At 37.4% G+C, this 26,222-nt stretch overlaps 1 protein-coding gene across 4 annotated transcripts in view; it reads right to left on the minus strand.

Annotated features, from left to right (window-relative positions):
• The window catches only part of CDH12 (cadherin 12), a 591,360-nt gene that overhangs the window by 66,981 nt on the left and 498,157 nt on the right, over positions 1-26,222 (minus strand). For all 4 annotated transcript variants that reach the window (XM_064443425.1, XM_064443423.1, XM_064443424.1 and 1 more), the window contains one exon: positions 5,171-5,290. In XM_064443425.1, the coding sequence (XP_064299495.1) occupies positions 5,171-5,290 (120 nt within the window). The remainder of the gene's footprint in view (positions 1-5,170; positions 5,291-26,222) is intronic.

A 26,222-nucleotide genomic window follows, 5' to 3' on the forward strand; every position in this document is an offset into this window, starting at 1 on the left:
ATTAGAATATCATGGTAAGACATTACCCAAACGACTCTTAATCTTCAGTGATTTCAGATAGCTTACATCTAAATAGCTGTGCCATAATCTCCCTTCTGATATGTTAAGAATGTATATGATAAAAGGAAGACTTGGAGAGAAAGAGGTACTACTGACCATAGGATCAGCTAATGAGCTGATAGTAAAAAGCTATAAGGTTTTGGGCACCCAAGCCTTGCTCTTGAAACAAAATGTATAGGAGAAAATGCATTTATTTATCAACATTTCACAAGTGCATACTACATTGCAAAATATTATATATTCAGCAATATCTTTCAGAAAATTTTTAGGTGCAGACTGGTGCAGGTAGCATGCACAACTGAAAAACAAACCAACTGGAAGCATGCTTCTCCTCTGAGCTATTGTAGTTTTAAAGAATATTATTTTCTAGTATTACACCATTTGGGTTTAAAAGCAGTCCTTTTCCCCTGGTGCTATAATGGGTCTCGAATGATAAGAAACAAACTTTAAGGGTCATTCTTATCTTAGCAAGTAACTGCTGCTGTGTTAACAAGTAGGAATAGGAACCTTTAGCTTATAGTACTTGTTCAGTGTCTAGAAATAACTTTGACCTAAATCTGCTATTTCTAGAACCTATTAAAATTTCCCATTGAATTGAATTGTATAACAATTTCCTTTCCCTCCATTTGTAACACTGATGATGATAGTGACAACTTTAATAATAACTACTATTTTCTACCTCAGCAAGGCATAGATCTGGAATATGACCAGCAAATACTTAAGAACCTTTAGATAATGCAACACTATCCTTTTGAGCATTCGGAAACAATCAGTGTTGTTCAATGTTTTGTTTATTCCAGACAGAAATCTTGAACTGTAGAACGTAAACATTTCTTCATATTCATGAAAAAATCCTTTTCTAAATAGTATGAAGATTACTAGGTTTTCTCTTGAATCTCTTAATTCATATTTTTGCATTGTGGAGACTATACGATCCACAGTATTTTACAACATCCTTGGTATGCTAATTCTGAGGAGAAAAAAGCTATGAAAATTAAAGACTTCCCTTGTTATACTAGCAAAACAAAATAACAGTATGTAGAAAAAACTGAATATGGGCAGATAGTAGATTGTGAGCTGGAGATACAGTTCGTTGTACTGTTATACCTGTTTAGGTACAACCCAGTGGCTTTCTCAGTTAGAATATTACAGATGGTCTTCAGAAAATGAAGAATTGGCTATTGGTCTAGTAGTAAAGTTCCCAGTCACCTGCTGTTTATTCCTATCTGGAAGTATAAGGGCATGCTATATTTTTTTTTCTGTAGAAAGCCCTTGTCTCCAGCAAAAATAATCAATTAGAATAATTTTCATATCTAGCAGTTCATAGGCACTTTCCCTTTACTACCTATTCTGTTTAAAAACCATAGAGAAACCCCTGAAAAATACTATTTCTACCAAAATCTTCAGTTCATATGGACAGGACAAAGGTGATTTAAAGTTATCTAACCAGTAAAATAGAAAAATATAATGAAGGCAAAAATCCTTAGGAAAGAAAGGGCTACAGATTTTGATATTCCAGCTTCAGCTTCGCAAAGAATATCCAAACTTTAAATCAAAGGCTTATTATAATGTAGATGCCTTAACATGCAGGTAATGGTATTCTGAGTATTTGTAAATCTTTCTAACTTAAGATTTTACAATAAAGATTGTTTAGCTCCAGAATTGAATAACTTTGATTTTTTTTTTTCATTGCAAATGTTATCAATATTAAATGTGCAGAAAAGTATGGTCTCAATGAGGCTGCTGAAAATTGAAAATAGTATGTATGGGACCTGGACCAGAAGATATATCCTGCAAAGTTATTGAGCCATAACTCAACAGCTGATGATCCACTTATGTGGAAGAGAAAATCCAGGTTCCATGAAAAACCTCCTGAACAAATATTAACATCAATACTCCTGCTGACACCAATTTGTGTTTCAAGAATATAACTGTGGTCATAATATGGACTAGAATACTGAGTCTAAGAAAAAATTGGAGACATCTAGCCATAACTAAGAATACTGACCTCATAAACACATCAGAACATTGGGTGGAAGGAAGTTTGTCAAAAGGACATTTTAGTAACAGAACAGAATGTACAGAGGAAAGATAAGGGAGGTTATCTATCTTAAGAGAAGTGCTCTATTTTAAAGAAAACTCACATTAAAATCAGGAAAGCAATTTCACAGCATCAAAATGTAACCCCCATGTATAAGATTTGAGGCCTTAAAATGTGCCAATCCAACAGCTGCTCTCCAGCAGAGACTGTAATGCATTTAACCTTCCTGCAAGAGCAATAAAAGCTAACTCTCCTCCTTCCACATAGTCTGCTTACCTCCAGAAAAGTACTGCAAAAAATTAGGTGGTCAGTAAAGAAGAGCAGTAAAGGGGCAGCTGTGACATTCAGACACATAAAGGTTAAGAACTATTTAAGTGTACTAGATTTGTATCAGTGTAAATGTTTATCACCTATCAGGAATGATTTGAGAAAGGAGTATGTGTAAAATCATGTGCATGCCAAACACTCCTTATTTCACATATAAAGTTATGGTCAACGGTTTCACCATTACCACTTTGTGATGAGATCTTGAGGTAGTAATAGAAATATCCACAAACATATCATCTCTTGTGTGGTACATGCTAAAAGGTAAACAGAATGTTTGGAACTGTTTGGAAAGGAATAAAGAACAAAAGTGTTATGATTAACCATTTTATACATCAGTATGAGCTGTCTTCTTGAATACTGTGTGCGCTTTCTCATCCCGAGAAGGTGGAGGAGGATGATCAGTGTTATGGAATGGTTTCCACTTAAAGAAGTCTTCAATCTAGAAGAGAGGTGACTGGGGGGAGAATATGCATCTATAAGGTCCTGGGGAACTAACAAATAGGAATTAACTGTTCACTGTCTCATGAGATGTACATGTGAGGTATGGTATAAGTTAAAAAGTGTCATGCTTCAAAGGAGCAAGAAAAGCTGGTTCTTCACCCCCCAAAAAAACTTTTGCTGTGGAATTTCTAGTCACTGGTTGTGCAGATACTGTGCTCCTGGACAAGTCAACCCTACTGGGAAGTGGACAAGTTATGAAAGAGAAATCCTTTTGGAGATTTAGTTGCATGGACACAGCTAATCACCCAGCAGGAACTTCATAAGAACAAGTTGTTGAAGACTAGAAGAGTACTGAGGAGGTGCATCACTAAACACTTCTTTTGTTCTTCACTAGAGCTGAGCAGGAAATATGATACACAGCAGCATGGACCTTTGGTCTGACCTAGTATGGATGTTCTTAAGCTCTTTAAATAGCACAAGAGAATATATCAAAATTGTCACTAGAATGCTAGAGACAGCAAAAAAAAAAAGAAAAGCCAACAACAGCAATCCAAAAAATGCTTCTCCATCTGCCAGCAGTTCTGAGTTTGTCTGTCATTTGTACCCAAATGGCTTTCTTCCCCTTTTCTGTCAAAAACACTTAAGGCAGGTGTCTGGCAGTAAAACTCTGCAGTGAAAAACTACTGTATCATATCCTCAGTTATAAAATAAAAACTTGGAAATGCCAGATGATCTGTAGTGTTGCCCAAGACTTCTGGATTTAAGAACAAATTATTAAGCAGCACCCTGTACATTATTATTCACATACTGTTTATCTCTACAGTCATTGTTAGATCCACAGGTAACTCTCATGTTGTGACCTTTCTAATGTAAGACAGGTTATGGCACATTACTCTTGCTCAAAGAAGCATGAACCTATATGCTTTTTTCTGGTATAGGATTTTAAGCTATGCATGGCTAGGTGTTTCATGAATCTTCCTATACAACTGTGTCCATTCTTTTACCACCAAGGTCCACCTGAGTAACTTATTAAAGTTGTTAGTAGACAGATGTGGAAACACTGGGTTTGTATGGTGTTCCAGGGTTAGTAAGGTGCAGGCTATCACCTATGGTCCTCTCACTACTCCCTGCTGAGTAATTCAAAGTGCTACAGGAAAAAAAGTTCTTTAAGTACTAACAACTAATATTTTTTTTCCTTGGGAAACTTGTACTAGCACTCCAGTTGTGGCTTCTGTAAAGGTTTTTCTTGACATTGACTTCCTCCTCATTCTTTACAAGACTGAAATTAAAAAGGAAGTATAAAGGTAAATAATTTTTTTCCCCCCAGACACTTGAAGATGTTCCATTTCAGTTTGAAAAGTAATGTTGCTCACTGCAAATTGCAATATCATCTGCTAAATGGAGCATGTGACAAAGGAATGTGCCCATTGGAGACAGTGCACTAACAGCCTTAGGAGGCTTTCATACAGCCACTCTTAGAGCCAAACTATTGATTGATGTGGGAAGAAGGTTCTTTAACACACAGTCTGACATTCAAGAACAGCTTCACTGGAAGGAGCAACTATTTGCTGGAAGGAGCATATGGGCAACTATCCCTGTAACACATTCGGGGTGACACAATGCATGGCATTCACCATGTAGGTTATTTGCTCCATAACTGAATTGCTAAATATAGAAACAAGAATGACATTTAGAAATATAGGACAAGATACTTAATTAACATGTCTACCAACCTCCCAAATACTTCAGTCTCTTTAAAAGTATTATCCTTTTCTGCTCACACATCCAATAACCCCAGAGAAACATACTATGCCCCAGGAAAAGAGGAGGGCAGGAAATGATTAGCAGTTCCACAGTCCCAGTTTCGCTCTGTATAGCAAAACAATAATTGCTAGAGAACTTCTGTCTGTAAGTTCAGCAAGTAAAAATGCTAAGAATTTATGCTGAGAAAGAACGTAGACCCAAGAAACAAAACTGAATCATCAGGAAAAAAACCAAAAAAATAGAATGCATGTAGCAGATAAAGCTTTAGCTACAGAGAAATGATAAAGCATAAAAAAAAAATAGTTAAATGTATATGTATTTTAGATATTCCCGGGCTGATTGGAACATGTTTCTTTTGTTTCTACAACAGATTGTAATTCATTCAAAAACCAGACAATACCCAAAACTGAATCATGTGCAAAGTTACTTTACTGGCTTTTGGCCATATCAGCCCAGTCCATATTTTTTAATTGATACTGCCCACATGAATCAAAAACCAGAGTTTATATCTTCCACTCTTGCTGACAAACATTTTACCTGTCTTCGGATCAATGGAGAAATACGGTTGCCCCTGAAGAATGCTGTACACCACTCTAGCACTGTTTCCATAAGTGGGATCATCAGCATCTGTAGCCTTTACTTGAAGCACATATGCACCTGCAAAGAAACACAGGTAATCACCTTTTCAGTATAGAGCAGTGATCAGGGATATTTCAGGCACTTTAGTCCTTTCGCTAGTGGATTCTGTTGTAATTCTTGTTCCACTGGAAGCAAAGGGAGAACAAATCAGTCAATTCTTCAGCTCCGTGCTAGCAACCATCTAGGTAACAGCTGAGGTATAATGGGAAGGAAAGGGGAAGCAGCCCACCATCTGAAGATATTTCTAAACAGTTTATGATGCATGCAGTACTTGCAAAAACTTTTTGCCAAAGACATATAGGATGGAGGCCTGGGGAAGTGCAATACTGGATATTGAAAAAGGAATATGCCCCACAGTTTTGTGAAAGGTTGACTACTGTGGAAGTAAAATATGTTAGTTGCCTTTAAAACAAGTGTTTGGTCAAGTAACTCCTGACTATGCCAGTGAACCAATCTCTAAGTACCTTAAAAAAATATACTGTAATCTCCTAAACTTGGAATTCACATTCCCATTGTAGAAGGAATTTAGGTGTTAGGTTCAGCCAGTTGTCTTCAAAATCCGAACTTCAGTCGTCTTCTCCTTCCAGTACAAATCAGTAGGAAACAAAAGTACCATGGAGAAAGAACCTCCCCTTGATACTCAGCCATGGTTATAGACCAGACCTAGTGCAGTTTGCTTTATATTCCAACTCAGAGGGGACCCATACTATGGAGCAAAAGAAATGAAAATGAAGGCAGAACACTCACTGTCAATGTCAATAGTCTTGCAGAAATATCTTGTCCCTCCTGCTGGTCACTAAGCAATTTATCTGCATTTTTCCACTGCCCCATAATGAAAATAGTGTTCAGACTATAGTCTTCAGCAAAACAAATGGCCACATATTTAGGCTTTCCCATAAGCTTTGAAGAATTAATAGTTTCTGTGATCTTTTGTGCAAATGAATGTTGGGATTTGCAATACTGATTTGGAGTCACTGAGGGTTAAGACAACCCATATGAAAAATAGCAAAGGGAGGAGGGTTATCCACACCTGTTTTTTTTTTTTTTTTTTTGAGAAATGTTCTGCATTTGGAGGTCACCTGACTTTTTTTCAATAATATCTGTGGCATACTGCAAGCACTTCAAGACCGCTCCTTTTCTGTAATGAGAACTGGCAAGTTTCAAAGGATGTTCACAACCTAAAATTAACCTTAATGGACTTGTCAAAGTTTATTTCTGGGAGTGCCTAACTGAGAGATGCTCCATGTGAAAGGTCCTATGACTTAGACAGGAAAATAACTCATAGCAAAAGTAGCTGGAGGATTTTCCTTTCAGTCCTGGCCCTCCTCCCTCCCCCCTAATGCTCCACATGAGGATTGACAATGGTGCTGAAGTGTTTGGAATTAACATTGTAAAAATACTTGCTGCATGATGGCTGGTCATACAGGACTGCTCCTGTTACAGTTTATTGAGCAATAGAGAATGAAGAGGTATTCCAAGAGATAATCTTTCTATCTCCTGAAGAAGACACAGAAACACAAGTGTTATACAACTAACAATCACTTTTTAAAGTCAATAGCTGATCATGTTTTCAAGCTGAGGCAAAGTCTGATTATAATCAATTTCTAAAAAAATAAAAGAATAACAATGAATAAATTAAAGAAAATAAACCATTGAGGTGAGATCGATTCAGTTAAATAAAAGCCTGAAGCTAGTCTTTTGATTTTCTGGATGTGAAAGTTGAGGAACTAAATGTCTTAGAGAAGACCAAAGTCAAGGTTCAGTATAACAATTGTGGAAGCAGTGCCTCCTCAAACACTTGTGCCTTTCTTTACATAACACACAGCCTTAACTGACTATACATTAAATAGCTTAGACAAGCCCAGCTGGAGGAATATATTTTCCTACTGGAATGACAGACAGAAGCTATCTAATACCTGTAGAGCATTTGATGGGTTTCATCTGTTCCTGTCCATAAGGAGTATCTTTATGATAGGATCTCCCACTTTCATCCATGTTTTCTGCTCCAGAAATTCAGGGAGCCACAACAATAACTTAGTTCTACTCCAATGACCAAGATGGAGAAGAAAATGGCAGCTTTCAATTTTTTTCCCCTCTTCCCTTGACAAACAGAAGTTCACTGTATGTGGCACCTTTGAATTCTTACTGTTGTGGAAGAAAAAGGGAGATCTGTTCCTTCTGGAGCAATTATACTGACAAAAGAAGTCATGTTCACTCCTGTATAGAACAACTTCCCTTCCTGGTACACACACAATTTTCTTCCTTCACTGCTATACTATCTCACTACCTTTCCAACCTAAAAAAATCAGTTCACTTCTTCCACTGAAAAGAAACGCTACTTTTAACATAACCTTCTTTCCTCTGTGTTCTGACCTTAGGCTGGTGAATTTTGCTCCCTTCTGAAGTGGTGGAGCAAAGCAGCAGATTCCCAGATGCTGAGGTCTGAGCTGGAATTGGGTGACAGTGCTGTGGCTGACAGAAGTGCTGCTTTGGGACTGTTTTAAGGCAATAGCCTGCACTTTTTGGAAAAAAAAAAAAAAAAAAAAAGCAAGCAGTAATGTCACACATTCCCAAGTCTCCCCTTGGGCCAGGTTCAAGTTTCTGATGCCACAGTGGTTGCTGCTTCAGAGACCTCATTTTATTCTGTCATCTGAGTATGAATTGATAAAATTTTGTGGCCTTGAAATTTTGTGGCCTTGTTACCAAGGCCTTTGTTTTGCACCTTGAAGGGAGCAACATTCTCAATAAGAAAACAGGACAGGCAGACAAAGATTTATAAATGCAAGAGCAGAAAGTTAAGTTTCTTTGTATGTGCACCTGTTTTCTGAAGTGCTGAGCACTGAGAAGACCTACCAAAAGTCCAGATTAAAAAATCTAATGTTTCTGGAAGGCTAGTCACAACATGCCCTCTCAGAAGTTATTAACAGAGAACTTGCAAACACCGTAACGAAGATCTCTCCAACACTTGAGGCTATCTGATAGAATCAGCAGACCTGTCACACGCAGCACTGGTCATCACCTAAAGAGGGTAAATCACTTCTTTGACTACTGACTATTCACGTTGACTAACTTTGGACAACAAATATAGATGGTTAAGAGATTTGCTTCACTGCACCTCACTTGCAAATTGAAAAAAACATATAAGTCTACGTGACAGCTCTTTTAAAAAATAAGAATTCTTAAACCTTATCATGTACTGATTTTGAGATTTGAAATCAATATTAACTGAAATATTGAGGCTGCAATGAGACATATTAAATATGACTTAATTTTAAGGAAATTATTTAAGAAAGCATTGTGCCTCTTAAGTACTTAAGCTGTTAGTTAAATAGTACCGCTTATTTTTTATCCATTTCATTTACAATTCTGCACCTGTATTTATCACTATCAGTGCTTTTCTTTTAATCCTTAGAAGCCTAGTTCAGGAAAAAATAATTACAGTGTACTTTGAAGAGGACTGTAAGATATACTAGTTTGCTATGCTAGGCCGTATTCAGAAGGCAGATTTAGCTCTGGTAAAGCTTGTGAAAAAAATGCTGCAGTCTTTTTCTTATGGAAAACTTATATATAATACTAGAAATTTTTACCTTCACATGGAGAGTTGTGATTTATTAATTTATTTGTAGAATTATAGATAAAATATCAACTCATTTTTTTACTATTTCACCACATCAAATCAATCCCTAAAATAAATCTGATTTTGACTTCATATTGTAGTTATAAAAAAGACCAAGAAGGAAAGATGATCTGTATTTAACAGACAAAAATCTATTTACATTTTATCTCATTTTGCCTACCTTCTTATGCACATGGTAGAGTATTTAAGTTCTATTCAGATCTGAATAAAAGATAACCCACAACAAAAAGTCACACTCAATGAACAAGATAAATCAGTGTGACACCGAATTACTGGAATTCATAAATGTATTTCCTCCAAGTGAAACAAAACAAAAAAACCCACTCCAAATCCATAAACTGTAATTGACTTTGCTACTGTCCTGCAAAACATTCTTCCCTCTAAAATGCAGAGATATGGATTTGACGGGTGGACCACTCAGTGGGTAAGGAATTGGCTGGATTCTCATGCCCAAAGAGTTGTGGTCAATGGCTTGATGTCTGGGTGGAGACCAGTGACAAGTGGAGTCCTTCAGGGGTCCATAGTGGGACAAGTATTATATTACATCTTTGTTGGGGACAGGGACAGTGAGACTGAGTGCATCCTCAGCAAGTTTGTGGATGACACCAAGCTGAGTGTTGTGGTTGACACTCTAGAGGGAAGGGATGCCATCCAGAGGGACCTTGAAAGGTATGAGAGGTGGGCCTCTGTGAAGTTCCTGAAGATCAGCAAAGGCAAGTGCAAGGTCCTGCCCATGGGTCAGGGCAATCCCAAGCACAAATACAGACTGGGTGGAGAATGGATTAAGGGAAGCCCTGAGGAGAAGGACTTGTGGGTGTTGGTGGATGAGGAGCTCAACATGACCCACCAATGTGCGCTTGCTCCCAGAAAGCCATTCATATCCTGGGTTGCATCAAAAGAAGTGTGACTAGCAGGTCAACGGAGGTGATTCTGCTCCTCTGTTCTGCTTTGGTGAGACCCCACCTGGAGTACTGTGTCTAGCTCTGGGGCCCCCAGCATACAAAAGACACGGACCTGTTGGAGTGGGTCCGGAGTAGGGCCACAAAGATGATCAGGGGGCTGGAGCGCCTCCCCTGTGAGGGATTGTTTAGGCTAGAGGAGAGAAGGCTCTGGGGACACATTATAGCGGCCTTCCAGTACTTAAAGGGGGCCTATAGGAAAGATGTGGCGGGACTTTTTATCAGGGTCTGTAGTGATAGGATGAGGGGTAATGGCTTTAAACTGGAAAAGGATAGATTTAGATTAGATATAAGTAAGAAATTCTGTACTGTGAGGGTGGTGAGGCACTGGAGCAGGTTGCTGAGAGAGGTTGTGGATGTCCCATGTGGGGAAGCATTCAAGGCTAGTTTGGATGCGGCTTTGAGCAACGTGACCTAGTAGAAGGTATCCCTGGGGTGCTGGAATTAGATGATCTTTAAGGTCCCTTCTGACCCAAACCATTCTATGATCCACAACTGAATGCATGAATTGGTAACGCTTCAGAATCAGAGAAGCTTTACAAAGTGTACTAAATTAATACAAATCAAGAACTACTGACCCAGTATATTCATCAGCTTCCCTTATGTTTCAACAGGTTTAGGTAAGAAATTTTGAGTTAAAATATTCAAGGAACTTTAATTTTTCTTGTTATGATGTAACCATTCACATATATTTAAGAGATTAACATGTGAGGTATTGAATGTGTTTGTGGGGGGATTTTTAATAAGCAAAGTTGGGAATTTTTCGTAAATTTAATCCATACAGTGTCTCAGGAGACTGAAACAACAGGTACATCAGTAAATGTGTTTATCTGGTTTTGCATATTCAAAGCAAAGCTACTGTTGCTGAGAATGGATTTAGGAGCTCATCCCCTATTCCACAGTTTGTTTCCTAAGCTCTACGAACAGCAGCTTAAAACCAATCAATATACTTTTTACAAAGCAGTGACCATCTCCCCTTCTTTCCAAAGCCACTATGACCAGCAAGCAGCTCCTGCTATACCACCACCACCAGCTGGTTTTTCCAAACTAGAAATTATTTACCAAAACAAAGATTTGCTGAACGAGTGTGCACCAGAAGGAATGCTTTCATGGCAATACTTACAGTGGAGTTCATGTCACCTATTATTAGACTTCTACCATGTAGGCATCTACACTCATGCCATGCACCTGCAGCTCACTTTGCAGCCAGGGTGGCACAGGGACCCTGGTAGCACTGGTTTGCGTATACCAGTGATGCACAGGTAGGCATGTGAAACACCACAGCTGAATCCATATCTATGTTTAAATTCTCATGCAAAAATGTGATGTTGCAAGGTGAAGGAAGCAGATGGTGGCCATCAGCCTGCCTGAAAATTCTGCTGTCGACCTAGGTGCCTGATGATCCCTGCACAGACTTAGTTGTCTAAAAATATTAGTTTGGATATTCTTAGGTACATGCTCCAGGTGATTCAACCTTATTACACAAAAGAAAGAAGAAATGCTGATTTATAAACTAAGTTTTGTTAAGGCAGAAATTCAAATATTTTAGCTTGATAAGTAGCAGGCACCGAATATGAAAAATATTCTATTTCAGAGTGATAGCAGTTTCAACTGTATTAATTCTTCTGTCAAATCGTTTACAACAAGCAGATGATATGTAAAGCTCATATTTTTATGAGAGGTCAGGCACAATTTTTAATGTGTCTCCAGTCATTTACTAACTTAAATACATACCTAATGTTCTAAATGGGTTTTCTGAAATTGGTTTCTCATCTTTCAATATTATCAAGCATTGTATCTATTGTATCTAACAAGCTTTTTATTTTATTGCGAAGCATAAAACCAATATACTTTTAAAAGTAGACTCTAAAATCTAATTTTATTTTTCCAGGCAATAACACAGGGTGCTACAGTTCAAATTCTTCAATGCACAAAGGCAGTGCTGGAGGATCACATTTACTATAGCTCATGACATTTTAATTAAAATATGTCCTTACGTTACCACATGGAGTAATTAAATGAACAAAAAATACAATATTTTTTGTTGTTTAAAAATACCTTATAAGATAGCCAGCGTTTAAAAATATTTATATTTTTAATTTTTGGTGTGCAATCAACAAATATTTGATGTAAGGCATTATAAAATGCAGAAGAATGGAATTATGTGCTTAAGTATTTATTTATACTTTAGAAAGAAAAGAAATATAATGCTAAACCATTCAAACGGCTCAAGGAAATAGTATGGAATTTTAATGAAGATTATATTTTCTTTAAAACATTACAGACAATACTGAGGACTAACATACTGTAAATAGTTGTTTTAATTACAGGAAGCATACTAGTCTAATTTTACTCTGGCTGAAGTCCAAAGGCAATCCAGCAATAACTGCAAATAGAATGGGGCCCAAGATCTCTAAATCATTGGCCAAACTGACTAAAATAGCACTTAAAAAGCCTCATAGTTTATATTAGAATGACTGGAGGGAACTATAGGAAGCCTGAGTTTATACCATAATAAGAACGTTTATGAAATAAGGGTTTGAATTCTAGAATTCTTACCATTTTTTCTGACAGTCTTTCATTAGTAAAAATGCTACTTTGCCAAAATAAAAAGAATCTCTGAAAAAGCAGTACTGATTAAATCTCTTTCCAACCAAAAAGTACTAAAAAGAAATTCCAAAATTTTCTAATACATCCAATTTGACATTTTGAAATTGCTTTTGAAAGGCCAGTCAAAACTTGTTAAAAAAATTACTCCAAAGTTCAGAACATCCCCAATTTCAAAACAGAAATTTTAATTTATTGATTCCCCCCCGCACCCCGATTTTTTTTTAATAAAAGACTAAAATATTGACTTTTTTTACTCTTTCAGCCTGGAAATAGGTTTCGCATCACCAAAGTGTAGGTGAGGTACCTTGCTGACTGTGGAGCTGTTGTCAGCTTCCAAAAAAAACCCCAGGAAATCTTAATTTCTCATGTTTAGTTCATTGAACTGAAGGGCATGAGCAAAAATCTCAACTGGGACTAGATAAATTGGTTATTTCACTGTAGAGGAAAATGAGATGATTCAAGGTTACTAGAATAAGACAACAGACTTATTTAGACATGATTCCTGCAAAAATAATATATAGTCAATAGAATTGCAAAGAAAAATGAAAAAGAAGATGGTGATACACCAAGTCTTTTCTCATTAAGGTCAACTTTCACTAGGCCTGCAAATCCCATTAACTTTGGTAATAAATGCCAAAATTCAGTTAAGTAGTGGCAGTGCATTATTTTCCTCAAAAGTGAAGGGGATCTGCTCTGAGGGTCTGAAGAGGCAAGAGAGGGCTGGATGGGAGCATAAAGTTTTGGGGGTAATTGAGAAGGGAAGGGGTACTGCATGTGAGAGCAGGCCTTCAGCATAAGTGTTCCACAGGCTTTGCCTGGAGCCCCTCTCCACTCCACATAGATCCATGACAGGTTCAGTCAGAGCAGGTCTCTCAGGCCTTTGTCTAGACAAATTTTGAATATCTCCAATGACAGAGATCCCACAACCTCTTCAGATCCTCCTATGAGATCCTGCAGATTCCTGAGGAAGTTCAATTCTCCTCTTTTGAAGTCCAGGGCTGTAATTTTACCATTTGTCTTGTTCACTTTTTGCCTGTCTTTTGTTAGTAGGAAATGAATAGGTGACATTGTACGTAAATTTTCATAGAATTTACTTTTTGTAACAGACTATCAAGATAGTTGCACCTACTCATGATAAGTAATGATTGAATAGCAGATCTTCTGCCATAAGCTTTCTTTTTCTTTTTTTTCCCCGCAACAGGATTTTCTGGTATAGTTAGAAGAGCTGTCATCATCTTGCTGTACAGCCTCTCCCCACTACATATATGATTTTGTGGTTTTGTCACTCTGCTGGGAGTTCTTGGTGCCTAGTACTTTTGAAAGAAATCAGGTAATTGTGCAAACATTTTTTTATGGGTGGGAGGAAAGAAGGGCATACCTGCTGGCATAGAAACTCAATACTTTGCACAACGTTGTTCCTAAACTATTCCCAGCATAGCACCTTGGCAATCTGAACAATGTCCATCCTCTTTTCAGAAATCAAGTAAAAACCTAATGAACATCTACCTTTCTTGTGATTACTTTTTCTTTTAAGGGGGAAAAAAAAAAGGAAAAGTGAATTTATGACTCACTGCAGCACTACATTGCAATTCAGATCAGGAGATCCCCTGTCTCAATAAATATTCCCCTGACCTGACACTGGCAGTTTTAGCAAAGCTCCGGTACTGGGAGAACGTATGCATCTGTAAAGAGAGATGCTGACATCGCCCTTTTGGGGCTTATCTTTTATAGAAGAAATTACCAATAATATGTTTTGAAGATATACTCCTGAAGCTGACTCCCACTAAAGTAAAGTGAGGAAGGCATATTTGACTTGGAAAAAAACAGTTTCCAGTTTAGGTATTCATGGCTGTGCAGCCCTGATAATAACACAAGCTTGCTGGCTCCATCAATATCTTGAATACTAGACACAATCAGGGAAGCACACTTTTCTCCTGTTTTGCATTCCAGACATGACACCGAACACATATATATTTTTCTCTCAGCTGTCAGAAGCAGCCATGTCCACAAAAGCAATACTGCCATTCCCTGTTGTAATTGATGAAGAATGGCAGCTTTTTGCTAATACTTTTGCTGTGCTGGTAGCTAAAAGCAGCTGTTGCAAGTCTCAGCATTTAGTGCATAATCAAACACATTTCTAGTATCTCCAGAATAACATTTGATTTACAGTGCTAACAATCCAGGGAGTATGGAAGCTGGCTGCATTAAGCTGAACCACATACACACTCCAATTTCATCTGAAAAACAGTGCTTTAAATATTGAGGGCTTTTTCCTGGAAAATTGGAACCCATGGCATTGTGAAGAAAGACTTTTATTTCTTCTTCCTTATGTCATAAATGCTTTAAAAAGTAGAACCAAGGTTTTAGAAAGAGTCAGCACATTTTATTGCCCACAACAGTTTTGTCTCTCAAAGTCCTTCTTGCTAATTAATTAATAGGTCCCTTTCTCCTAGTCCTTCCTGTCTCCCTCATGGATGATAAGGGTAAACAGGGGACACCTACAGCTGTGGGGCTTTTAGATAATTATTTAGACTGGAAATCAGCAAAGCGATTATTTTCTTTTCCCTTTTTTTTCCCTACCCTCATCTGTTGGGGTTGGCCAGAGTTAAGCCACTAAGGGCACACAGTCTGGCTAAGATAATAATGACTCTGTTAGCAGTGAATATTTATTTAATTTATTTATTTTTATTAATTTAGTCTATTTATTTATTTATTAAGACACCCAGCTGCTTACACAGTCCCAAGGCTGTGATAATGTTTACAGAGATTGCACTTCTGAAGAAAATGAGGAGCTTGAAATAGCAGCTAATAGTCTATACCCAATATGCACATAAAGGAGTAGCCTAGTAAAGTAACTGCTGGAAATAATGCACAAGGAGAGCAGCACAAGAACCAATTAGCAAATACTAAGCTTAATATCTATCTGTTTGAGAAATGCATCTCTTGAGAGTGATTTTTCCTTTCTGCTTTCAAGTCGGTGGATTGTTTTCCTCTTACCAATGTGACCGAAGATCCTCTCACATATAAGAAATTTAGCAAATAGAAAAGCTTAACTTTGACTTTTGCTTTTATCATCTTGACAGCTCGATAGCTTTTTAGGCCATGATTCAACAGGGACTTAATTTTGCCAGTATACCCATCATGGCTAGGATGTGGGAGATAAAAATAACGAGTACACCATCTAGTCACAATAGCTATGCTGGCAAAAACCCTACTGTAGATGTCTCTCTGCTGATAAAAGCATGCTTTTGTTGGGTTAGTTTATGTTTTGCAGGGAGGTGGTGTAAGCTGTATTTGAAGAAAGAACCTTTTTGATATCATATGCTATGTCTGAACCAGAGAACTTTGTCAAAAACACTGTGAAATTAGATTTGCCCTGGGAAGTAAATATATTTTTTTCAATGGAATTGTGAAATAATAAATGTTAGCCATACATGATGCAGAGACATCTTAAAGGCTTGAGGGAAAAACAGTCAACCCCAGAATGATAGCACAAAGAGTTATTATTCATTTATTAATCTATAAAGTGGTTTCAGTATGATCAAAATATTTGTTCAGATGCAGATGTTCAAAGAAAAGTCTAAGTATTAAGTTCAGTTTGAGTGAGAAAAGTGGTATCCTGGAACTAATCCCTAGCTTCTGCATGCTCATGTAACGTGATGGTTGTCATGATGTTTATCTGTACAGCACTTAATATCAGCTGCATGCCTTTCAACAGTGCTGGATGAAAGAGTACCAGGAAAAGAAGCATTTTTAAGCAATCCAGGAAATGACATTTACTCTTCTCATGGAAAAGCCCCTGGAGATTCTTATGGTGTGGTGAAAGTCTTGAAATCGTGACACTCCCTGCCCACCCCAGCCCCACCCAATATATACACCAAAAATGGTGGGCATCACACAAAGAATTCAGGAGAAAGCTTGCCATAGTGTACTTCCATTATTTACTGTCTGAAGTTTTCATGAGCTGGAGTTTCACACATCAATTCTTCAAATGTCAAATGATTTATTCAGAACGTAGAAATAAGAAAACTTGAGCTTTACAGAGGAAACAAGAAAAGATTAGTGAAATAAATGTCATTCATACTGAATGTCAGTTAAAGGGACTTTGGTTTGATTCTCAGTAGGTGTTCAGATGGTATATAAAGGCTGGTTTGTTTCATTTACTTTTACCAGATGTTGGACCTGGTTAGAAATAATTTAATTTTATGTTCACCCAGGCATTTTTACCTGAATAAAGTTCATTTCTAAACCAGAATTTGGTGAAAAAATATTTTAGTTTTGAATGTCAGAATTTTATCAGGACCTACTGGCCAGTTATATTTTAATAGAGTCATGCACTTAGGATTAAATTTTGGTCATCAAATTTCATGCTAATCTGGTGACTTTGCAAGGAAAAAGAGATTTGGAGAGGTTGAGGACTAAGCACTTTTAAAGCTTGTTTTGCCTGCATCACACCTCTTCCCACCTACTGAAAGTGTTGTGGGTAAATCTCTCAGGATGAATGCAGAGCAGTCTTCATAAGCATTTTTTTCCTTCATCTTTTTTTGTATTTACCTTTAGATCTTTTCTTCTACTTAAAATCTACAAATCTCCTAAGGGCAAACTTGCGTTAAGCAGAGACACGATAACATGCAAAAATAACCTCAGCACACAACAGTGACTTCTACACAATCTAGTATGCAATGTGATATTCTGTGAAAGGTGCTGATTTTTCATTAAAGATTTAATAAGAATATTGCTTTGAACACATTCCTGCTACTTCAGGATCAAAGCACTGAGGAATCCATAGAATTTTACTCAATCTTGTGATAAAATTTAAAATGACATCTGATCCATTCAGTGACCTAATTCATGATTTCTATACTATTCTACATCAACATCCAACTACATTAACCTTCAGCACTGATAGGGGACAGTAACCACACATATCCACAGTAGGACATGTGTCTGATTATAGGGGCTTCAGAACTTGGAACAGCACAGAGGTCCTCAGGTCCCACAAAAGATGTATCTCCTGCAAATTCGGTTGCAAGAATAAGAAGAATGGTAAAAGAGGTATTGCTGCTCCAAGTGACATCAGGCACAGCCTCCATCACAAATGGTGTTTCAGGAATAAAAGGTGGAGGAAATCCATAATTTGAAAAACGCAGGATAACATATCCCTATGTAAGTCCTGGTCTGATTCCTAGCAGTGGTTGGTCTAAACCGTGAAACACAAGCCTTCCAAACATCTCTTACTTTTTACCACAATAGTTGGGCCTTCCTAAAACAAATGTAATGAACTAATTTTCCTTTCTAGAGGAACCGGGTAAGGAGTAATGAACTCAACATACAGCAAGGGAGACAGAGGTTTTTAATGGATGAGCAGAGGCAGCTTGCACAGGGCTGACTGCGGGTGACTCTTCTCCTCAGATGGGCTTTATGGTCCCTCTCAGAAATCCCTTCCTGTTGTAGGAATGACCCAGCCACTTATAAAGGTACCAACTGAGGTCAACTTCAGATTTCCTTGATAATTCACAGCAGTTTAGTGGACTTTGCACAAGCAGCTGAATCAGCCTCGCAGCAGAAGCTCCTGAGAGGTGGAAAAAACAGCTGGAAACAGAACACAGTGCAGGCATTCAGGTTAAGAGTGGTCAGTCTTCAGAGACCTAATGCTAATGGAAAGCACATAATGAATTATTTTTATTATTATTATTACTAGAGGGATTGTAGCGTCACCATCTTTGGACGTTCTTGAGACATATATGTGATTGTTCCTCGTGGAAATGCATTAAGTAAATTTGAGATCCCTTCTAACCCTAGCTTTTTGATTCCATGCACTGTATGAACAGACATCCCTCCCCTCAGAGTATTATTATGTCCTTGCCCTTGTGGCTACGATAGGAGTGCCCCTGTGTTAGTGTTTTAATTTGGTTCAGGACTTTACTTTTGAAGTAGATCTTTTTTTTGTCCCCACTTACTATGCTCTGGTTAATATGTGAAGCACTCTTTAAGTGTACAAAATGGATTATTTTGGAGCGAAGCTAAGCTGGAAGGTGTGCTGTAGGTGTGCACTTGATGCAACACAGCTGTTAACAGGTAGGTGTTCAGTCCACGGGGCCAGATGAAAGTTTGTCTGAAACTGTGAGAGCAGAGATACTCTGGATGCCAAGTCCTCAGCACTCACTGTTTCATCACACAAATCTGATTCCGTTGCATCATATTACTGTCTAGTATGATGTAGATAGCACTCTTTCTTTGTACAGCATCAGGAATAATACTTCTGCAATCCTTTTCAGAGCCTTTAGATACTACCATAACAATACATAGGTATAATAATTATTTCATATAAGGAACAGTTGTAAATTAATTATCAAAAGTCTATAAAGTTTTAACTGAAGACAGAAAATTTTATGGTAATACTACTATGCACACTTAGCCAATTTAGCACAGAAAATATAATATTTTAGTGATTAGGAGAGAGAAGAAATTCAAACTACAAGGTCATATTAAACATATGGAAGTTTTAAATATATCCACTTAAAATTAGCTGGGAGCGTGACTCTCATGTCTCCAATATCTTACATTAGTGTAACAATTCCCTTCTTTTCATGTGTCTGTATTCTGTTTTTTTCCTAAAATCATATTACAACTCTCTAGTGTACCAGTCTGACTTGTTATTGATCTGAACAGTAAATCCAATTTTGTGTTTACTTCACAATTTGGATCAGTATAATGCCTTGACAATAAAGTAATATTAAACAAAACCTCAAGTGTCCTTCACAGCAGGCAAATTTCTGGATTGTGTGCTGCCAGACTAGGGAGTTAAAGCCAGTTTTCTTAAGAAAAGCCCTGCAAGCCAAAGAAAATGTCAGTATTTCACTGGAGGAATGTACTTCCCAGGCATAACTAGGAGGATGTTCTTTGCCAAAAGGTCACAGAAACATGCCTTTCACTCTTTTCCACCTTACTAAGCGTGTCTCTGTTTCAAGATACTGCCGAGTTTTTCTCAGCATCAGGAAAGACAGTAACTGAAGCAGAAGATTGGAACGGGGAGATCTTGTCCTGTTCTTACTTCTATACCAGACCGTTGGTCAACAAAGTATTTCACTATTTCTTTGATTCTTCTCAATAAAATAGAAACACTAGCCTTCACACTTACAGACATAGACACTGTCCTAATACAGTTCAATGCACAGTGTTTTTTTGGTGCTCTGTACTGTGGTAACAATAGAGAGGTCTCCTACTATATCACTGGTCATGTGCCGTGGTTTAACCCCAGCTAGAAGCAAACCACCACACCCGGGGTGAGAGCCGCTCACTCACTCCCCTGCCCAGTGGGATGGGAGAGAGAAGCGGAAGAGTAAAAGTGCGAACATTTATGATTTGAGAAAAGAACAGTTTCATAATTTAATAATAATAATGATGAAGAAGAAAAAAAGGAAAATAACAACAACAAAAAAAAAGAGAAATAAAACCCAAGAAAGAAAAGTCATGCAAATGAAAAACGATTGCTTACCACCAACTGACCAATGCCCAGCCTGTCCCCAAGCAGTAGCCCCCCAGCCAGATTTCCCTTAGTTTATATATGGAGCATGATGTCATATAGTATGGAATATCCCTTAGTCCAGTCTGGGTCAGCTGTCCTGGCTGTGCCCCCTCCCAGCTTATTGTGCACCTCCAGGCTTCTCAGTCGATACAGCATGAGAAGCTGAAAAGACCTTGATTTAGTGTAAGCACTACTTAGCAACAACTGAAACATTAGTGTGTTATCAACATTACTCCCATACTAAATCCAAAATACAGCGCTATACCAGCTTCTAGGAAGAAAATTAACTATCCCAGCCAAAACCAGGACATCATGACACCATAATATACATAATTTGGAAATTAGCATTGGGCAGAACACCAGACTGTCCCAATCTTAGATGCATAAAGCAGTATATCACATTCTTCAAATTCCTTAAAGTCATACCTTTGAAAGAACTATAGACTACAGTCAAGAAGCCGTCAGATGACAATCTCAAGAGCTGACAGAATTACAGAATATTGCTTATTTAGGACAATACTTTATGATAATTTAGAAGGCACCTTGTAAATTATGGCTGTGCAAATATCTGGTTTTGGTTTTGTTTGTTTATCTTGTTAAAAACTGAAAGATAAAGTGTGGTTTTTGGAACAAACAAAAAACCTCGAGCAAACCCTTGATTTCAAGTTAATTTCAAGCATTCCAATACACGTAAAACTTTTCAGTTTTAAGCATGGTAAACAGGCAAGACCAAAAAAGCTTTTGTTTCCAGGATGGCATGAGGAGTGGAAGACACACCCACATATGCTGTGGGAGTTCTTAATTCAACCGCCTTTTTTGACCCGAGGAAGTTCAAATTTGTACTGCCCATGTTTCTGGAAAAATTCATATGAGTGACTGCTTATAAACTTTTACCTTTCATTTGTCTAAATATTCACAAGGTTACATGCTTTCTTTCGCACACATCTTCCTGACTCTCATGTCACTCTTTCTTTCATCTTCTCTTTCTCAGTTTCTTTTGTACAAGCACTCATGATCAATGAAAATCTAAGCATTTTCAGCAACATGAAACAATATTAACAAGTGATCATGAAAGACAGCCATTTACCTACAATAAGTGGAATAAGACCACTGCTAGCACTGAAACAGGAAGAAGTTGGATATTCTACATAAATTGCACTATTGTTTTAAAACCATTCCTAGAAGATTTTTGTGTGTAAAATCAGCTAACTGGAAAAACAGTTTCAAGATATTTGGAATTGAGTTGTCAAGTGAATGAACTCTTCAGTAACACAAAAAAAAAACCAAACCCCACCACCTTTAGTAATGCTCTTGTCCTTTGTGACTCACTTTTAATCTTTCAAGAGAGATTCAAGGCAGTGCTATGATTCCACCATGAAGTACTACTGTGGCAAGTAAGAAACGTGATGGAGGGTATGGAGGAAGGGGTTTGAAGTACTGGACAAAACCCCCTCATCATCTGCTTAGAGAATACTATTACTCTATTCTATTCTAAAATTAGTGTTGTCTTCATCAGTGTCTCCTAATTGTGGGTGTTGAAGTTTTACAATTTAACTTCAGGCACTCAAGATTTCAATCTCAACTCTTTAAAAGTTAATGTACCTGCCCATTCCAAAATGCAGACAGTGTTCATTTATCAACTAAATATTCATTCATCCTGTGTCTAAAAGTAAATGTCTGAATCCTCATGGGACAGTCTGTGTTATTGACTGAGTGGGTCGTGGCTGCAAAACTTCAAACTGGAGTTAAGCCAGATCTGGTGATGTGTTGCCAGTGGTCCTGGAGTCATTCTAGGTGATATTAAAGGCTATACTCACATATGTGCCACTTTTCACTGTATGTCAGAGGTAAATCAAAAGCCCAGACTACTACTCTTAAAACTCCTTCTTTTAGCCATGACTGGTAAACGAAACTAGCTAGCTGAAGATTGTATCTTCTGGCAAAATGCAATTATATCCTTTATCTTTTTCCCAGTTAAGAATATTTCACATCATGTTATTCAGCACTTCCCATTGTAAAGCCCTCTTTGGGAAGGGTAAGATCCTGGCCATCCTAAAGTTAGCAACAAGGCTCCCGTTACCTCGGATAGGGAAGGACCATACCTTTAGATATCCCTGTCGTTTCGAAATTTGAAATCCATCTAACTCTATCACTCCAGATAAAACCAAATGTTCCCTGACATGTTGGTACTTACACAGAGAAATGGGATTAAAATTAAAATTTTTGAACTTGGTTTTGTGAGCTATTGACTGATTTTGAGCAGCCTTTCTCATGGAAATATTGACTCAAAATATTGTTTGCATGTTTCTGCAACCATTCTTTTCTTCAAATCATTAAATACGCAGACTATGTATTCTGTATCCAAAATACGTGAATGAACTCTCTGGGAACTCTTAAAATATAAAAGCTCCTGTCACCTGTCACAGATAAATCTCATTATTAATGTACATAAGAAATCCAATTTCAAAATACTTTGGACCCTTTTGCAAAGTGTTATGCCTCTGAGAAGTAACATTAAACATCATCTTAAAGAAATCTGTTTAGATTCGGAAGCATTTAAGACTATTTTATGTGGTTTTTTTTTTTTTTTTTTTTTTTTACAGGATTAATTTCTTTAACTTACTGGATCAGCTTGTAGATTTTTAGCTCTTCCAAAAACGCGGTAGTCAGGCTTCTTTCACTAGAACTAGCTGAAACTGACTCAGACCACTTTTAAAGGTTTTTAGAAATGTACTCCAACCTGTAAGAGTATCACAGATGCTAGAGGAGACAAAAAATAATGCCTTTAATAAATCATTATTTATGTCCTAAACCTAAAAATTTTAACATCATTCTCCTCCCCAAGAGCCACAATCACATTTGTCAACTTAACTGATCCCTGAAATGAGGTCCAAATTATTCAACAGCATGATAAAATTAGTAACAAGCCTCAGGCAAAAGACAGCAGTTGTTTTTAACATGCATTTTTGTTTTATTAACTACTAGAGACCTACGGCAAATGAGATTATTCTGAACATTACATAGGATCATACTGTAGTTCAACTGAACAGTCCCTTATTCCTGCAGCAGAATAACTTTGGTTTTGGTTGTTAGGTTGTAGTTTTTATGTGTTTTTGTTTTTGTTTTTGTTTTTTTATTTCAACTCTGGAACCCTTTAGGTGAAGTGGAGCATATGCATTTGCAAGTACATACTGCAGCTGCAGGAAGAGGTGGTAAAAATTCCAGCATCTGAATGCAGTAAGTTGTAAATTTTCCTCTCAAATTTATTAAGGTTTCTGGTCATAGGACAAGTTACTATCTAATAGCAAAACCAAACCCAAACCAATAAAGATGGCAAGTCTTCCATCCAGCTCCTAAAAGTATTTGCTCCTCTTCAGAGAACAGTGATACCTTACCTAGACTGACTGCAGGTCTTGGCTGCTGAGAAGTCTCATACCTTTTGCAATTTCCAAAGGCCTAGATCTTTGACCGCCATATTCCCATAGGCTCCAGCTGGTGAGTCTCACAGAGGAAAGTGGGTTTCTGCTCCAGATTCAACCAATTTAACCTTCACTCTCCCATGTTTATTTAACACATTTGCTTATCCTCCTAATTTCTCCTGCCATATGTCCTGCTGTGCCTGTTCTTCTGCAACCATCTCCCTTTTACATTTGCCTCTTTCTCCTCTGGGACTTCCACTCTCAAACCTTGCCCAAGCCCTGCTTGATAAAATGTCCCTGGAGGAACTTATGGTTTCTTTAGATTTCTTTCTATAGAAGAAAAAGCTCTTTTATAGTCTGTCTCTTTCACAGAAAGCACTGCTTCTGGATGCAGCTGCTCAGCCATTTTTCATCCTTTGACTCTAATCAGCCCATTTCTCTTGCTTTTATCTTGTTTTTAATTGTATTTTATAGTGATATTAGAAAAAAACTCTCCTTGACATGTCAATATTTTTAATTAATTATGGGATGAATAAAAGTGAGATTGTATTTTCTGGAAATGCAGTGCATATCAAATGATTGACACTGCTCCACAACTATTTTTTTCCTGGCCTTATTGCATCTAGTGCTAACAACAAGCTTCATGTCAAGCAGCTGACAAAAATCCTTGTCAAGAGGCTGGCAAAAATGAGTCTATGTCACAATTAACTAAATAATATGGAATTTTAATGAGAAATCTAAGCAGGCGACTTCTAATTGTCTGGTTTTTAATTTATTCATTTCATTTTCTCCATGGGGCTTTATGCTTTTTTTTATCATCGACAGTAGAAAAAGGAAATTAATAATAATTCATGTGAATGTGGGCTAGTTGAGGACAAATTTATAGGAAGACAATGGAGAAAACAGGCTCATTCATTTCTTTGTTATTGCAGCTAAATATAATGCAGAATACAGTCTGGTTTTCTTAAAATTCCGTAAGCATGTGAAGGCTGCATTGAATGAGGGAATGCACTCTTTGACCATTATGTAAAAATGTCTAATTAATTTTCCTTTGTCACTTCCGATATGTTTCTGTTACATGCTTGGGACTATTGGGGTTCCCAATGGTGACTGAATTTTGCAGTTGCAAATTACTGTCCTTAAATAATTCTAAATATTTTCTCACTGAAAACTCATCAGTTTTCAGTTGCTAGTTGTGGTCACACAAAGAAAAATCTTACTTGGTTATACTTATTCTTTTACATTGCCTAGAATATAATTTGTTTATTTAGGATAAACACAAGTTTTTTGAAAAGTTTTCTGGAATATTCTCCTCTACAGTATAGTGCAGATGATATAGATGTTAATTTTCATAAAGTAATGTTTCCCAAAATTTATTCTCATGGACCACCATGCAGTAGCAAGATATCTTATGGACTGCATGTTGTTTAGGCAGAAATGAGGTCTGGGAGTATACCCAGTTCATCCAGTTACCTGATAAGTTACAGGTAGTGCAATGTAGCAGGGCAAGTATGATGGGCAGAAGGTGCCAGAATATGCTGTCTTCAAAGACCCCTGTGGATATGATCACCTGTCTTATCTGCAGGGGAGATGCTGACTGATTTCCCAAGACTTCGATGCCACTGTAACCTACAGAACACATTTAGCAATGACTGTCATCATATTTGAAAATAAAAAATTGCTACTACTGTAGTCCCAAAATCAACTGAGTCGTGCTGTAATGAAAAAGTAAATGAGAGCACTTGTATTAAAAAAAAAAACCAAAAACAACAAACAAAAAACCACAACTGAATTTGTCCTCGTTTCAGCTAGGATAAAGTTAATTTTCTTCCTAGAAGCTGGTATAGGGCTGTTTTTGGATTTAGTATGAGAATAATGTTGATAACACACTGATGTTTTAGCTGTTGCTAAGTAGTGCTTATACTAGTCAAGGACTTTTCCGCTTCTCATGACCTGCCAGCAAGAAGCTGGGAGGGGCCACAGCCAGGACAGCTGACCCAAACTGGGCTCAGGGTTATTCCATACCATATGATGCCCCGCTCAGTGTATAAACTGGGGGGAGTTGGCGACTGCTGCTCAGGGACTGGCTGGGCATTGGTCACTGGGTGGTAAGCAATTGTATTGTACATCACTTCTTATGTATCTCCACTTACCATTCTTTCTATTATTATTATTATCATCATCATCATCCTTCCTTTTCTGTCTTATTAAACTGTCTTTATTTCAACCCACGAATTTTACTTTTTTTTCCCAGTTCTCTCCCCCATCCCACTGGGGGTGGGAAGTGAGTGAACAACTTTGTGGTGCTTAGCTGCTCATTGGGTTAAACCACAACTTATATTATTTTGATTTCCTGTACTCCATTACTGTCTTCAGAAATCTTTATTTCATAGAATTGTAGAGTAATTTCTTTACTAGCTGCTCACAGCTCTGAAGAGATAGTTCGAGTAAACACTTAACAAGCAGCTTTCGTTTCTGAGTAACTTTCTTTGTTCTCTTAAATATTCACATGGCCTTTATTGTGCAAGAAATAACTGTAAGCTTCCACACTGGACAACTGTGACAATTATATTGTTTATCACTAATACCTTTTTCTCCTTTTATTTAATTTTTAGCACTTCTTAAAATATATTCAGTTTTATGGTAGAGGAACAGCCTCTAAATTATGATTGCAATTTCCATTAGAAATTTTCCATAAAGAAGGTCCACCAGAGGGTGCCATTCTCCTAGCAGGATACAGAATTTGGTCCATGAAAGCTCTCAAATTCTTATTAATAGATATTAATAATCAATATCT

The sequence above is a fragment of the Phalacrocorax carbo genome, chromosome 2 (assembly GCF_963921805.1).
Source record: "Phalacrocorax carbo chromosome 2, bPhaCar2.1, whole genome shotgun sequence".
NCBI lineage: Eukaryota > Metazoa > Chordata > Aves > Suliformes > Phalacrocoracidae > Phalacrocorax > Phalacrocorax carbo.